The sequence below is a fragment of the Dermacentor albipictus genome, chromosome 5, assembly GCF_038994185.2.
Source record: "Dermacentor albipictus isolate Rhodes 1998 colony chromosome 5, USDA_Dalb.pri_finalv2, whole genome shotgun sequence".
Lineage (NCBI taxonomy): Eukaryota > Metazoa > Arthropoda > Arachnida > Ixodida > Ixodidae > Dermacentor > Dermacentor albipictus.
The window spans coordinates 95392278-95408309 of NC_091825.1; the positions used below are offsets into that span (position 1 = coordinate 95392278).

General features: G+C 47.0%; 1 protein-coding gene across 1 annotated transcript in view; it reads right to left on the reverse strand.

Moving 5' to 3' along the window:
- Positions 1–3004: 3004 nt before the first annotated feature.
- The window catches only part of LOC135918638 (protein eva-1-like), a 167943-nt gene continuing 154915 nt past the window's right edge, over positions 3005–16032 (reverse strand). The window contains exons 6-8 of the mRNA XM_065452270.2: positions 15555–15713; positions 14053–14217; positions 3005–10174 (exon numbers count right to left, since the gene is read on the reverse strand). Of these exons, the coding sequence (XP_065308342.1) occupies positions 9840–10174; positions 14053–14217; positions 15555–15713 (659 nt within the window). The 3' untranslated portion in view covers positions 3005–9839. The remainder of the gene's footprint in view (positions 10175–14052; positions 14218–15554; positions 15714–16032) is intronic.

The following is a 16032-nucleotide window of genomic DNA, read 5'->3' on the forward strand; positions in this document are numbered from 1 at the left end:
CACAGCTTCGAGCACATCATATGTTACATAAGACCTTCAACAAGCTTATCGCATTTGGTGTGCTGGTGTCGTGAAGTTCAACGAAAGTTATGGGTTGGTTCTTGCTACAGCTTTACTTTATTTTCCACTTTCGGCCAAAGCACAGAACAACCTGACGTACTTCATTGATGCTGGAAGCATATAAACTCCTCATACGCGCTGCAACTCTCCTGAGGTTATATAAATCTTTGTACATGTCTATACGGTGCGCTTCAAGTTCTTTTTTTTTTCAACGTTAGCTGTTCTAGAGGCCACAGCTGAATCGCGGAATAAAATTTGGAAGCGGTCATTTTATCGTCCTGTTTGCGGCCATTTATTAAAAAAGAACCTTAAAAGCAAACTATACCTGTTTGGACAGTAGCCAAGTTAGTAGTAAGTTATGATTTCTGAGGCTTGAGAGGCAGTTACGGTAATGGTGCCCCACAAGTTAGTTGACATCACTCTGAGCACAGTCCCACGCTTATGCCAGGTGCTTCGCATTTTGTCGAGATGGTAGCTTATGCGGTGAATCGCATAAAGTATCGTTTGGCAAGCGCTGTTGATCTTTGTTAGCACCTGTGGTGGAGTGGAACGTTTCTGACAACCGGATGAGTTGGGGGCGCACAGAGAATTTCGTTAGCTGCTGACGTCTAGACGTAGTTGCAACTGAAGCGATAGGCAATATTTAACAAGAAAATGCGGGTCTCTAATGTAGAAACGGCGTTGAACCTACAGCTGCGCTCCCGAATCCACGTGTGCAGAAACGCTAGGAGGCGGAAATTAACGCAGGCTAGCCCGCTAATCCTAAATTAAACTATGGGGTTTTACGCGCCACAACCACTTTCTGATTATGAGGCACGCCGTAGTGGAGGATTTCGGAAATTTCGACCACCTGGGGTTCTTTACCGTGCACCTAAATCTAAGCACACGGGTGTTTTCGCATTTCGCCCCCATCGAAATGCGGCCGTCGTGACCGGGATTCGATCCCGCGATGCCCGCTAATCCTATAAATAGCGATGCTCTGCAGTTTCCTTATGAAGAACAAGTCATCGCTCGCCGTTCAGTCTTCAGCAGTGCAAGGGAACGTCTTCATGATTAATAAGCGGAGGAGAAAATAATAAGGCCGCGCACGCGAATGTCCGCCGCGAGCCTTTTCAGATAGCGAAACAGTGCGGAAGCTTGAATGTTATTTGTGGGCTGCCACCGATGAATGTCTGACTGAACCTCGTTTCCTGTTTTCTCCTTCGCGAAACCGCTGGTTCTGGCCGTGAAAATGTGGTTATATTATCAACAGGATATTGTTGTCTGAGGTGGAAGAGGTAACGAAAGAGTGCAAAGTCGTCAATTCCCTGTCCCATGAGCGCATACGGTGGTTGCTTTCGCCTTTTTTTTGAGTGCGGCACTTCACTGTCTACCAGCTATGCTTCGATCATACAACATTGGTCAATAGAACGCAAGCTTTTGCGGTAAATAAGTGAGAACAGGATGTACAAACCCTAGAACTCTTGCAGCAAGATGGCTTTGCACTTGATCAAGATGCCTATACTTGATCAAAAGCACTTCGCACTCCTATGGAGGCAAATCACACAGCAGTGAGCGTGCTGCTAAAATGTCGAACACACGGTCGAAACATTGCTTTGTGCGAGTTGGTTTATAACTTAGCAGAAAAACAGCAACGCGAAAGAAACAACGACTGAAGGCGTGCAGGACTGGCAATTGGCCGATGCATGAGAAATGTGGCTTAGTAAAACATTTCATCGGGCAAGTTGGTTCTCACTTTACCTAGCCATAACGTTATGAACCAACTCGCCCAAGAAAATGTTTCCCCAGGCTAAATTTATTCTGTAATAGGCAAGTGCCAGTCCTATGTACTCGTCGCGTCCTTGTTTCTTGCGCGCTTCTGTTTTCTGCACCCGGTTGAAGGCCAAAGAGATCGCGTCGGCGTGTTCTCGTCCCTCGGCCTCGAGACCTTGTGCTGACATCGGTTCGAGATTTCTGCTTGGAGGGGGCCAAGTTCAATTCCCGCCGCACGTTTCCACGAACTCGTAGGAGCCTGGGACTTCCAGCGTGGGAGTGTGACCACATGCTATAGCTATTAACAGTTCTGCACGGTAGTTGACCGGTTTCCGTAATGCACGGCAGCTAGAACTTGCGGTGCCCACCGTGGCGCCCCACAACTTCCAAGTAGCGATTATTTTGTACGTTAATTTGTTAGGCACCACTACTTGCTGATCGAGCAAACAGAGGAGGTTATAAACAAGGACGCATCTCAGTGCATAGCACAGGAAACCTCGAAGGAACGCTGAAGCCTGTAATGTGTGAATTCCGGAATTTCTGCGAGATGTTCGCACTGAGCATTTTATGAAATCTCCGTTGTTTTTCTTCATACGATGTGCAGTTTGTAACAACCACTTACCAGACACTGGTTCCAAAAACATTCGTAAATGGAACTTTGTGCTCAGTCAACGCATGCCGCTTCTATTTAAATACGTCGCTATCTAGTACACAAAGACTACAAAATTAGGTTTTCAAGCTATATGATCAGGCTTACCTCGGGCTTAGCTTTTGCAGACACGATGTATCGTAATTTGCTTTCGCTTTAAAATTTTTCTCTTCAGCGGCCGACCGTAGGTATACATTACCTTGTCTTTTGTTGTCATCTACTCTCTCTTTGCGCCACTTAGAAGAAATCTTTATAGAATGGGTAATTCAACAAAATGTAGACATAACTACTAGTTCTAATTTTCTGCTCTTCGCTGAGCGGTTACCACCTGCTTAAGACTCCCATAGTCCCCTTCCCGTATACGTAAAACTTATTTTATCCACTTGGAATGCTGATTGGATTATTTCTAAATAGCAGCGCACAAGAGTCGCCACCTAAATGAAGCTTCCCACACATTCAGGCCTTGGTTTGTTGTTAAACCTTTGATTGCATGCAGCGGCGATCGCGGTTCCACATAAGACATGACTGAGACAACAGCAGAAGTAACAAAATAGTCAGTGTCATTTATTAGCATCTTTCAAAACATAGAGCAGCGATCTTTTCTTACAGAAACAAGAAACACAAGTATACTGAAAGAAACGCCAAGGTTTGGCGGTCTTTACCCGTCCATGCGCTGTTTAAATGTGACAATGCCATACTTCAATTTTTGTTCCAGATAGCAGCCAAGGAGAAAGCGGCACTTCTTGCTCCGTCATGGCAAATTTCTTCCAGTTCAGTGAGCAGAAGATATGTCACCCGAGGTCGGGGGATATTGAGCAAGTACAGAGAATGCCGGCACACATACGTTTTATGACACATTTGGCACACATTCGCAAAAAGGAAGCAGACTCTTGCAAGTGTTGCAGAAAGTGCGAACCACAAGCAAAGGCTTTGCTGAATTTGCGTCGCCTGCTTGTCTGAAATTCCTCAATGACACGGTGTCGCGGCAGGCACCCGAGCTTTCCATCGCAATATGCTCACTAAAACGGCAATGCGAAATAGCGATTTGAGAATACGCTTTCGCAAGAATATAATCAAAGTTTCTGACTTCTGTGGAGAATGTGCTACCCTTTGACTGAGCTTAAAACGAGAGAGGCGTATCTAGGCGTAACAGCAGGCACAAACACCTAGCGATTCAAAGAGGGGAAGAGAAGCTGCATGTGGTATCAATTAGCAGAAGAAAAATAAAGACCGATACAGCCGGTTTTAGTGATTCGATCTTACGGCACCGCGCCTGGGCAGCCGTTATAGCAGACATCAAGGAGACGGCGACACAAGCCCAATACGCGAGTGCCGGCACCGTGTTTTTTTCATTGATATTATTTCAAGCCACAACGCCAGATCGAGGTTTCCAAGCCGCGTCATTCCTGGCTGCGTCAGTTCAAGTTCGTTTGAATAATTTGGATTGAATCACAATGCCGTACGTAACGACGTACAAACGGATCGCTGTTTCATGAAACAGTGTTGGGTCATCAACATAAAAAAAAACTCCATAGTTTTCTTTCTTTTTTTTTTCGACTGGCAGAAAAATAAACTCTGTGCGGTAAATGCGCGTTCAGCGTTTGGCACCACATATATACTGGTCATTATACAGCCACTGCCTATAATGGTGTAAGAGTGCTTTCAGCCTCACTTATAGAATTAGTTTACATATTAAGTATAAAACTGCATGAGAAAAATAAGCACACGTTGTAACGCAATGCATCGACTAAATGTTATCCGGTGTAGCAAGCAGCCGTTATCTACGACAACATTCCGCCTGACTAGTACCTAACTTGATGAGCAGTAGAGTGCTACGAACATTAGACCACGGTGTGATAAGGATTCGACGATTTCGATTAGCATCATGTTGGCAACCAGACGGCGACAAATCGCCTGTGCGAGCTAACAATGTTTGACCCTACATATCGTAGCCTATCAATTTCATCATCTCTACTTTACCTTGCAAAGTTGCCTACGCCGATAACGGCTCTGGCCCCATCTTTCCAATCCTTTCTCCCCCCCCCATTACTTTAAGCACGCCTTGCTTATTTCCGGCGGTCCCTGGTTGGCGCACCCACCAGCTTTGAAACCCTGCGTTTTCTGAAGATGGCCGTTTCCTACGATTCCGGCTGGGTTGTGTCCGTATGTTGCCTGCTGTAGACGCAGGTCTCACATAGTTATTAGTATCTGCTCGTACATGTCTTTTTTTCTTCAGGCAGCCTGCACGGGGATAAAAAAGCAACAAAAAAAAACTCGGCACTTTTCTAAATCGTACAATTTTGCGTTGTTGAACTGACTGACGCGCGCCACCTGTGAGCGGCAAAATAAAACTTGTGAAGCCGCCAATCACCTGCAAAAGTGATCGAAACGACAAATCTGACAGAAGAAAAGCATGCCGACTAGAAACGTTGATATTTAGTTTTTCTCACGCCTACAACGAGAACCGTGCCACTTAACGGGTCTGTTTATCTTACTTGTCGCTTTTTGGTTGCACTTTTTGTGCTGTTTTCTTCCTAAATACCACGCACCAACTAGTCCCTCATACACTAGCCCTTCCCCCCTTCCAAAGATAAATAACGAAACCTCTCACGAAGTTTGTTTATGCCCCTCTTCTCAAAGGAAATGGCGTCTTATAGTCTATTTAGTTATCGATTGGTGTGGCGACAATCGGGAGACTTCAATTTTTGTTACCAATTACTGTGTTTGGATTTTGAAACCTGGTGCATTCCTGGTGCAAACCTGGTGAAACCTGGACGAGGGAAGCCTCAACCTGTGGTGTAAGTTTTGACAAGAAGAGTTGTCAAAACTCAAATCTTCACCTGTGAGCCATTTCTCTTGCTTATTCGCGCTGAAGCATTATTCTGCTTTCAGGACGATCTGTTTTCATTTACTTCAGTTTCTTTCTTAACTTCGATCTTTCTTATCATTCACGACAGGTCGGCACTCAGATTCTCACGATGTACTGTGCATTGCACCCACACAAGCGCAGATTCTTCTCTGTATACAAGATAAAACCAATTAGTAAGAATTACGATTTTTCAACCCACTCCACTCCATTTAACCCTACCTACGTCGCGAGACCAAAAGCTCACATTAAGGCTGGTTCACAGTCAGCAGGGTGTCAGAACGAAATGCTTTTCCTTCTGGCTTTAGTTCCGTTCCACTGAAAAAAGCTCCGTTACGGTTCTGCTCCGGAACGAAAAAAAAAAAAGAAATGATCCGTAATGGTTCATAACGGTTTTGGTTCGCACGCAAGAATTTTCCAAGCAAAGCATTTATTTTTCTAAATAAGTCAATTATGAATTACGACATCATGCCCAGTGCCTTGAGTCAAGGCACTGAGCATGATCTCAGAAGCAGCACGTCATCGAGTGTACTCGCCGAAATGCGACACCGCTGCTCTAATAAAACGAATTTAAACGAACATAAACGAACGATAAAGCTTCAGTAAAAAATTGCTGTACCCGCAGAAAACGAAACGATAAGCTCTTCAGTGCGCGAGCCCTGGGTTTTGCCACGGTGCCGATCTGCTAGTGCACTGAGCGACAGGCTTTAAAAAATATGAATGAATACTCGCGCCGATGGGCTGACTAATTACTGTTGGTTCTGGACGACTGCTAACTATTGTTGCGCGTTAACTAGGCTGGACGGCATCGGCCGTGCGCGCCGGAGCCACGAAGGAAAGAATTTTAATTCGTTGGGATCAGTCTCGAAACGGATCCCGACGAGTGAAGAGATCTTCGTAGATCCTGCGTTCGCGACCGACGCAGTCCAGCTTAGTTAACGCGCAGTAATAGTTAGCTTAGATTAGTGGGGTGCTCGACCGGCTATCGCTCGCATTATCCCTGCCCGAGATACGTGATTATGCAGAACCTCCGAGATACGCGCTAATTCTGGCATTGCCTGACGTCCAATTTTCGGATTACCGACTTTCCCCTTGAACCGAAAACCGATAAAAAATATTTCGGTTTCACTTCGAAACAAAAATAAAAAAATAACGTATTGGTTACGTTTTCGTTGCGGTCTAAAATATCGTTTTGTTTCATTTTCCGTTTTTGCTTTCGTTCCGTTCCGTTCCGACACAGTGACTGTCAGAACGCTGGTGCTGATTGCTGATGACGTTCCATTAATATATGCAAATTTGGCTGATATCAAAATGCTGAAGCCCTTGCAGACGTTCAAGCTCCTTAGACAACCTTAGAATTGCACGACCGCGCTTCGTTAATTTCTCTTTTTACTAATAGACATATTGTGGTTCAAAGAAAAAAGATTTCGAACCCGGTTGACGTATAAGCCTCAGAATATAAAATGTATTCTGTCATCTGGCAAAAGTGGCGCAGCAGTGGCATCACATTGCCGGTTCCCCAGTTCAGTTCATCACAACAGTTCCTTGTCCTTCGAATTGCTTTCGGATATGCAGACGGGGAACTGCAAACGCATAGCTGTTATTGTGAAACGCTTTTCCTGCTAGAAATATGCTTGTTTAAGCGTTACAGTTACTGTCCAACTGAGAAAAATGGCCGCGACAAAGCATTACGCCGCACAATTTTCGGCAACAGAACTTCTGCGACTCAATTGCTGTTTCGTGGTGGCCTCCGACCTGCTAACACTGACATCGGAGTTCAGAAATAGTACACAACAATATTATTTTCGGAAGCAGAGGCTCGCGGCTTTGGGTCAGAGCCCCGGGACTACTTGTCCCTTCATTTCTCTGCGCTATTCCACCATAATGGCACGTGCTTTTAGCACTCGCTTTTCACTAAGGAAAGTCATGCCGGCAAGAAAAAAAAACAGAAAGGAAACAGCCGCCGATTTTTAAATAAAAGAGATACTTCTTCGTTTCGACCAAACAAGTCGACAAAAGCACAACACCGGCCCTGTAGGGAGCTGTACAATTTTACAGTAATGAGTCAACAGTAATTTATACAGCAACTTGAGCCATCGCTGCACACAAGACACACACAACAACAACGGTGCAGGTCGGCGACACAACGTGCTCTCGGACACAGTAAAGAGTTCAGGCTTGTGCCCATCATGCAACAGTCGCCTAACGTGCAGCCCTTGCCCGCAGTACAGCCGCACAATCATTTGCTTGAGAGTGCCCAAACACACCTAGAAATGTGCGAACATACCGGCGTCGAAATGATGCTGATAGTTTATGACTGGGACACCTCACTCGACAAGAAATAATATTACCCGCACATGACGAGCTGGATCACGATCGCTTACACGCAAGATTAATGAAGCAGAAATTTAGCAGCACCAGCGTTAATCCCCTGGATGACAGAGTAATAAATTCATCACTTCCAAAACGTGTTAGTGTGGTCTGAGCAGATTTAGGGCTGCCCTTACTCTGAGCTTTTAAGTTCACGCACGTGACATCACAGCCTCAGGACTTAAGTCACCGTGAGCGAACCCCAATGTGAGAGTCCGTAAACTACTGTTCTGCGACGCTGGTTTCTACGCTTGCATCAAGGCAACCCACCGACATAAATATCGCATACCGTAGTTATCTCTCAGAACACGCGGTAAGCCTCTTCCGGTCCATTCTGTGCGTTTTGCTGACGTAGTTCTCTCAACCTAGTTTGCTCATCCCTTAAGCTACCCAGACTAATCAGTCACATCTCCACTTTTCATCTATGCACCTGTCAAGGGCACAACGCTGCAGCTCGGTATTCAAGCCACGTGCAGTGGTGAAAATACACAGGAGAGCCACAAAACGTAAGGGGCAGATTTTGTATAACTTGCTGCAACGCAAGGGGTAGACACACGACGGTACATAAAATCAGTGCACGACATACCCAAGTAGATCAAACATCTTTTGAGCTATGGCTTCAATAAATATTTGTACAACGAAGCCGGCTTTGTAGCTCTTGCCCATTGTTTGCCACAGAACGAACACCAGTGTAATAAATTAGCCATAAATCGTCTATATAATGCAAACAGATATATCTCGCTTGTTCTTCATAATAATACATATAATCATCACTCAAGCCTTGCATTTTCAAGGGAAAAGCTATAGAGAGCCTCACTGTTGCATTATTTCGGTTCGAAATATACGTATACAGTAATTGACGCTTGAATGTGCGCGTGCAAAACAAATTATGGAACACCATCCCATGTAGTGCAGTGAACTCGACAATGCGCGTTCCTCAGGAATACTAGGTGAACATTACATGCTAGTGCCCCTTAAGTGTTGAACAAAATTTGGCCTCTTCGCCACTTTAGGCCTGTGTGCACTCAGTGCAGTGTTTTTATGTGACGTTTGACACGCTCGCACTAATGAAGCAAGCCTAACCGGTCTAAAGCTGCCATAAGAGGCTAAGGTGAACACACATGTCATGAAAACGAAACTACCGATTTTTCTAATGATAACACGGGCACTTCCGTAAGAAATTCTTCCCAAGGTGTGAATATATCAGTCGTGCGACTTTAACATCAAACGTTTTACCGAAAGCATGGTCCATCGTTACAGTACAATAATAAATGTGGATTCTTGTGCGAGTACTTGAGTGAATACATCACCTCTCGATAACAAAGATTACGAAGGAAATTCAGAAAAATATTTTTTTTCACGAGTCGGTTAATGGCCACAACCTCGCAGTACTTGAGAAACTACCTACCCAGCGAGAGCTCTGCTACTCGCATCCCCGCGATAGTCGTGTTGATAGACCGGTTCGCTGTCGCAATCCGCCTTTAGTTGTGGTCAGCCGCAAGAGCTTTTTTTTTTTGAAACGATGCAAACGCACCGGATTTGTTTCCGCCGCCACGGTGAATTCCGGACGAGCACGAACTTTAACCTCCTTCTAGCACACTCTGTTTAAGCTTTTCGCGGAAAGCGCAAGAAAAGTCAGAGTGAGCAAGACATTTGATATGCTCCACACATCGCTCACCCTAAAACATATTAATTGGCACACTCCCAGGCACTGTTGTTATGTCGTCATTCGTTATTTTACACGCTGTACAAACTGTCGCCGTCACAACGCCGACACACGTTCAGCTGTGGCGCAACTACTCTTTCGCGGGCCACGCGCAATTCACACTATCGCGCGGCCAAATCAAAACAGCATCCGCTGTTTTCGGTAGTCCTCGCACCCCGAATTCCACAGCCTGTTAACGTATAGCGATAGTGTGGGGTGCTGTACAAACGACGACCACCGCGGTGTCACGAACAGCACGATTAAACGTCCACGCCCTGACGTGTGCGAGTTACCTAAAGTCATCGCTTTTTTTTTTGGCATCGGCGCGTTCCTGAGTGTGCATACTGGCTCGAGGAGGTGACGAGAGTGCGAACTAGAAGAAACAAAAAAAAAACAAAAGAGCGAAGACGAGTCACACCTCCTCGGCCCTTTTACCACTAGCTGTAGTAGTAGCTATTCGTCGACCGCGACACGGGCGCCCGTGGGTAGGTGTCGCTGTCGTGGCGGCGCACACCCGATCTGTCGGCGTAGCGCACGACTTCGATGGTGTGCGCGTGCCTAGTCGCCGAGCCGGCAGCGCCCGCTGGGTCCAGCCCGCCTGCGCCGTCGCACTCGTCGAACGAGCTCGACAACGGCTCGGAACACTTGGCCTCGTCCTGGCGCTGGTCGCGGCCCCGCCGCACGTAGAGGCGAGCCGACAGCACGGCCAGGAAGGCGACGACGCCGCAGCCCAGGCTCAGCAGCACGTACAGGATGAACTTCTCTTTGTTCGCTGCGTGTCGAAGCGTTTGAGTGCGAGAGAGAGAGAGAGACAACGCTTAGTGACAGCAACCACTAGTCCGGGTTATCCGTCGTATACAAGAGAGAGAGAGAGAACAGCAAAGGCGGGGAGAATAAACAGGTTGTCAACTGGTGTTGTGCTCTACACTAGGGGAGGGCGATTTAAGCGCGAACAAAAGTAGAGACAGAAGGAGTTATGCGCTCGCACATACAGCGTTCGAGTGCAATCAAAGGCAGTTATACAGCCCCGTCGTCTTCGAAAAATTAAGTGGCGACTTGGTGGCAGATGCGAGAAGAATGAGTTACCATTGCGTCGAACCGTAGAACCATTGCGTCTATAACATAGGCAACAGACACAATCAACGAGAATGACCGCGGATGTTCTGATACATGCTCGCGCGTCATGCGCTCAGCGGCAAATTAACATTTATTAGCCTGTGAAACGCGGTCACCGGAAAAATATAAGCAAGTGCGCGTGTCGGTATACATATGTATATGTACACCACGAGACCGGCTTCACCACACTTCACATGCACTTCTTTCCCCATTGATACTCCAAATGTTCACGCATTAAGGGTGCAGCAGTGTTGTGCACGGCAGGTTTAACTCCTGCGCAAATGACGGTTGAGTCCGTGGTCCCAACATTTGCTTCTTCTGTTTACGCTTCGCCGTCTAGTAGGCTTAAAGCGGCACGCAAAGCCTGTGGTTTTAATTTCAATATGTCTAAACTGTTTAGCTCGTAACATTTCCTCACAAATTTGTTTATTCGCTGATGACCGTGTTGTATATCGCACGACAAATAATGCTTCTGATATAACAATTCCCATCAGTCTGATTTAAATAACGTACATGATTGGGGCCTCACTTGGCGCATGGAACTCAACATTCATAGATGCAAATCTACGCGTACTTCCCATTCTAAAACAACTTGCCCTGTCTCCGCCCGAAATGACTGCTTCCTACCATATGTCGCATGCTACCGTTGTATTGGCGCATATGTAACTAACGATCTTTCTTGGAAGCAGCATTTACAATACCTTATATCTAAAGCTAACCGCTCCTTAGGATCAATACAACGACTTTTGTACACAACTTATGTCCGCCTCGAATTGGAATGTGCCTCATCCGTCTCGGATCCTCACTAGCTCACATTAATTGGCCAAATCGAATCAGTACGAAATTGCTCTTCTCGTTTCGTCCTAGCTAACTACCATCGCACTGCTGGTGTTCCATTAATAAAGAGCATCTACCCCTAAAACTCCATTACTATTTCTTCGCAGAAAGGAATCACGTATTTCCTTTCTTTCTTTCATGAAATCTAACAACGCATCTCTTCGCTCCCTTAGGATTGCACCCAGCGCCTTATTATTCAACTCTTCGCCATCACGTACATAAAGTTAACGTACCTTGTCATAACGGCGTCGCGTGCTCACAATAATTCCTTCCTATCGCACTTCGTTTTAATTTTGTCCGAGACCAGCAACGGTCGAAAGGGGCACACAATGAAGGTCCTACAAATGGCCGGCTGAACCGCTGGGCTTGTAGCACCGGTAAGTGCAATCAACTTGTAAAGCCCTGCCATCGGCTCGCGCAATCGGTCACCTATCCGAGCGTTGATTTCGCAGTTTTCTTGGCAGAAAATCAGGTCGTGCCATTTAACGACCCAGTCTAATGAGAAACGATGTAGTAGGAGACTCCGGGTCAGTTTTGACCAAGTGGGTGTCCTTAGCAAACACATCGATCTATAAACATGAGCATTTCGCCTAATCAGAATGCAGCCACTGCAGCCAGAGATCGAACCCCTGACCTTTATCAATGTAGCATAGTACCCCAACCACTGAGACACCGCGGTGGAGAGGTTCTCTGGCTTAATTAGTAGGACAGAAAACAAGGAATAGCTGGGCTAGCTGCTGCGCTCACAGTGGCGCGCAATATAAGCTGCAACGCGGTGCCCCGTGGTTGAAGGGACCCTTGCAAGAGTGCACGGCGACTCCGACGTTGCAGAAAATTGGACACGTAGACACCGTTCCCTTTACTGGTATCAACGAAACCTATTGTTTGGGTGGCGGTGTCGCCGAACAGTCTTGGGGCACCTTCGGCCACGGACAACGGCCGCGTTGCAGCTCATATTATACGCGACTGTACGTGACGAAGTAGTGCAAGAAGAAAATTATGAGGCGGAAGAAACGACAGGTTGGCCAAACTTGGGCGGTAATGCCCATGCGCTAAATATACATGGGCGCACTTGCAAGAAAAATGTGGAAGGTGGCGGAGCTCAACCACTGCGTCAACTTAAAATTAAATTATGGGGTTTAACGTGCCAAAACCAGTTTCTGATTATGAGGCACGCCGTAGTGGGGGACTCCAGAAATTTCGACCACCTGGGGTTCTTTAACGTGCACCTAAATCTAAGTACAAGGGTGTTTTCGCATTTCGCCCCCATCGAAATGCGGCCGCCGAGGCCGGGATTCGATCCCGCGACCTCGTGCCCAGCAGCCCAAATGCGTCACCTTGGCGAGCTTGCGGATGGTACCTAATGCATCCGTGAAGGGAACCGAGGAAGAACAGGAACACGCGATACGCGCGTACTGCATTTGTTCGTCCGCGCTGAGCCCCCGTAACAAAGCCACTGAGTGGGAAAGGGAAAGCAAATGAGTAAACCAGGTTGGTGTGTGCTTTAGTCTCGTGGGTCAACCAAGTCTGGGCCTTCGTATGCGACTGAAAGCATAAGTACGCGTTGCCAGCGTGCAGTATGTGTACTGTGCGAAGAAACTGACTTCGCCGAAGCTAACTCAGGTCCGCCAAAACACTTGGAGATAACTGCAGAGGTGTAATGGGACCGTGACATTTAAAGCTGGTACAAACGGTGTGATCTAAAATATGTAGCTCGTCATTCATTATTATTACACAGCTGGACAAGCTTTCGCCTCGCTCTTATGAAGGCCTTGAATTGCGCTGTCGTGCCGGCCGCCACTACTTCATTCAGAAAAATAAATTAACGGCCATATGCAGAGCATGAACACGTAATTGCGGATGCTTTAAGTTGCCGCTGCATGTTAGGCGCCGGTGCAACATTCAAGCAGGAAAATATCGACACCACTCATTCGTCGGCAGAAAGTCAGAGCCTGAGCCTTGCAGGCGCTAGCTTCTACTAGTCAGTTCTGGGGCTCTTTAGTTCTCGTTCGAGACAGCGAGAGAGAACGAGGCTCTATAATGAAAGCTGGTGACGTTTGCCTGGTGGTTTGCCTGGTGGTTAACGTTACTCAATGTTAATTCGTGATCATAAAAGAAATGATACACAAAGCACATAAGACATACCACCGACACGTAACGCTCATATAAAACGTACTACAACGTACACAACATAAACGGTTAACGCATTTCATTCAGACCAGTGCCTCGCAGAAACATTAAACGAACCTTCGTAGCGCTGGACGCAACGGCGACACAGAGTTCATGCTCTAAGTGCAATTTGGAGTTAAAGAGCCATCCCGGGGGCACACTTAGTGCGGATGTTCGCGCTATCCTTCGAATGGTCAAATGGTTACAATAGCAGATTAAACGAGCTATGCGTATATGTCCTATCCTATATTGTGCGCAACAGCGAGATCGTTCATATACGCGGAATGACACGCAAGTATTTTGTATATATGCAAATTTCAGACAGCTACAATGCAGACATGAACGATGACGTCTGTCAGGTAAGTCCAAATGGTACGTGAATATGGTGCATTGAGTAGCAAGTGCGAATAGGTGCATTCTATCGCCACTGGTCAGTCCATTCGTTCCAGCGTAACAGCTTGCAAGGCGTTCCCATACAGGCACACTATCAGATGAAAAATACAAAACCGTTATCACGAAACAACGCACCTTTTACAAACTTGTAAGCCGCCACCCATTCGGTGACGAAGCCAATGGCTCGGTGGCCGCTTCCATTCAAGGTGCAGTTGACATGCTGGTCGTCTTCTGCGGTCCTATCCCTCAGCAGGTTTTTGTTCGCTGGCTCTGGTATCAGATTGCGATCCATCGGCACGGCTGGAATGGTAAAACGCAACTATGGCAAAAGCAGAATAGGTTGATCTCAAAAGTCAAAATTTAATTGTGCAGTTTTGTGTACCAAAACACGATATGATTATTATTCCACGCAGTGGCGATAAGGGGGGGGGGAGGGGGAGTAGACTCCGGATTAATTTCGACCCCCTGGGGTCTACACTGTGAACCTAAATCGAAGTACACGAAGGTTCTTGCCTCGCACCTTCCTAAAAATGCAGTGTAGCATTTTGGGAAGGTGCGAGCAGGTGGGAGGGAAGGAGCAGTGCCAGCACGTGGACGCCTACACTCGCTCATTGAGGCAGACAATACGAGGTTATCTCAGAAGAGTACTCGTTTGGGCCAGTTAGTTATCATTCATGATCTCTGTTACGACGCGGTCTGGGCGACGCACCGAACCGAAGCGATCTGAGACCGAGATGAGTCGGGCTCGAGGGACGGCTGTAATACCGTACTTTCATAACTTCTCACATCGTCTAAAAAACAATGGGAGGCCGTGTCGAAGTAAAAGTGGTTTTTACAGCGTCCCACAAGTTAGCGTCACTATGTAAAGAAAATGGGGAAAACAGTACAAGCAAGATGACATTTACAAAAGACCCAGGGGAACCCGTACGTAGATTGTGCAGAAAATGTGGTGTACGAGATCCCGCTTGACTGAAGGAAAAAGTACATTGGCCAAAGGGTCAGGTGCCTGAATGATAGGTGTTGTGTTATCATCGCCGCTTGAGCGATAGTGGCGGCGCGACTATCGCGACAGCTTGCTATGTTAGCCCAGTCATGCGGCCACCGCGCTGTTCAGTGACTGCAAGGTTGTAGCTAAGCACAACAATCAGACGACAGGTGAGATAATTGAAGCGGAAAAAATGCATCGCCTTGCGAAAAACTGCGTCAGTGCGGCTTCATTGGGACTATCCCAAAAATAACTTAGTTATTTTAGCGGGGCCGGATTTTGAGAAAGCGCAGCGATACATGTGTAGGCCATCGACATGTCTGCCTTGGGTGTCACAAGTATTATTCAGAATTTGTCCGGCTATTGCGAATGCACGTCTGGAAGTCTCTCTTGTTGACTGCACATGCATATTTTATTATGTATATCAGGTTATGTCACATTCATGTGCTTATATAAACCTCTTGTCTTCCTATCATTAAAACCAGCTGAAAGTTTGGTCCTCGTTCCAAGTGGTGCACAAATAACATTGATTACGAAGTTATCGAAGTGCTGCCCGTATCTTCAAGAATATTTTGCCCATCCTGAAGAATATCTTTCAGCTCCCTAGGAGGGAGCTATAAGTTTGGGGAAGCACGAAGGGTGCGCCGCCTACCAGGCAGAGACTCGGCCGGTGCATACGGACCCCCATCGGGACTGAAGGTCGATGGCTGGTAGCGCGCCTCTTCCACGTATCCTTCCTCCTCCTCGTCCATTCTGTCCTTGGGCGAGTCGGTGCCGCCAATGTCGAGGTCCTTGAGGATCTCCTTGGGCGCTGCAGGACAAGCGGAAAGGCCGCCCGAAACACCAATCAGAAGTGCAACATAGGGCATGTGCCGGAGAGAGAGAGAGAAAACAAGGGTAGGAAAGGCAGGGAGGTCAACCAGAACAGCATCCGGTTTGCTACCCTACACTGGGGGTGGGGGAAAGGGGAATAGAAAGAGAAAGAAAGGGAGAGAGTAAGCACTGAGTACGTGTGGGAGGGACACCATACACAAGGACACTATAAACGGTCTCTTAAGCCCGTGCACTTCAAGTACTGCACTAGTGCACGAATCGCTTTTCGAGCCAGTGACGGGTGGGGCCACGGTCCG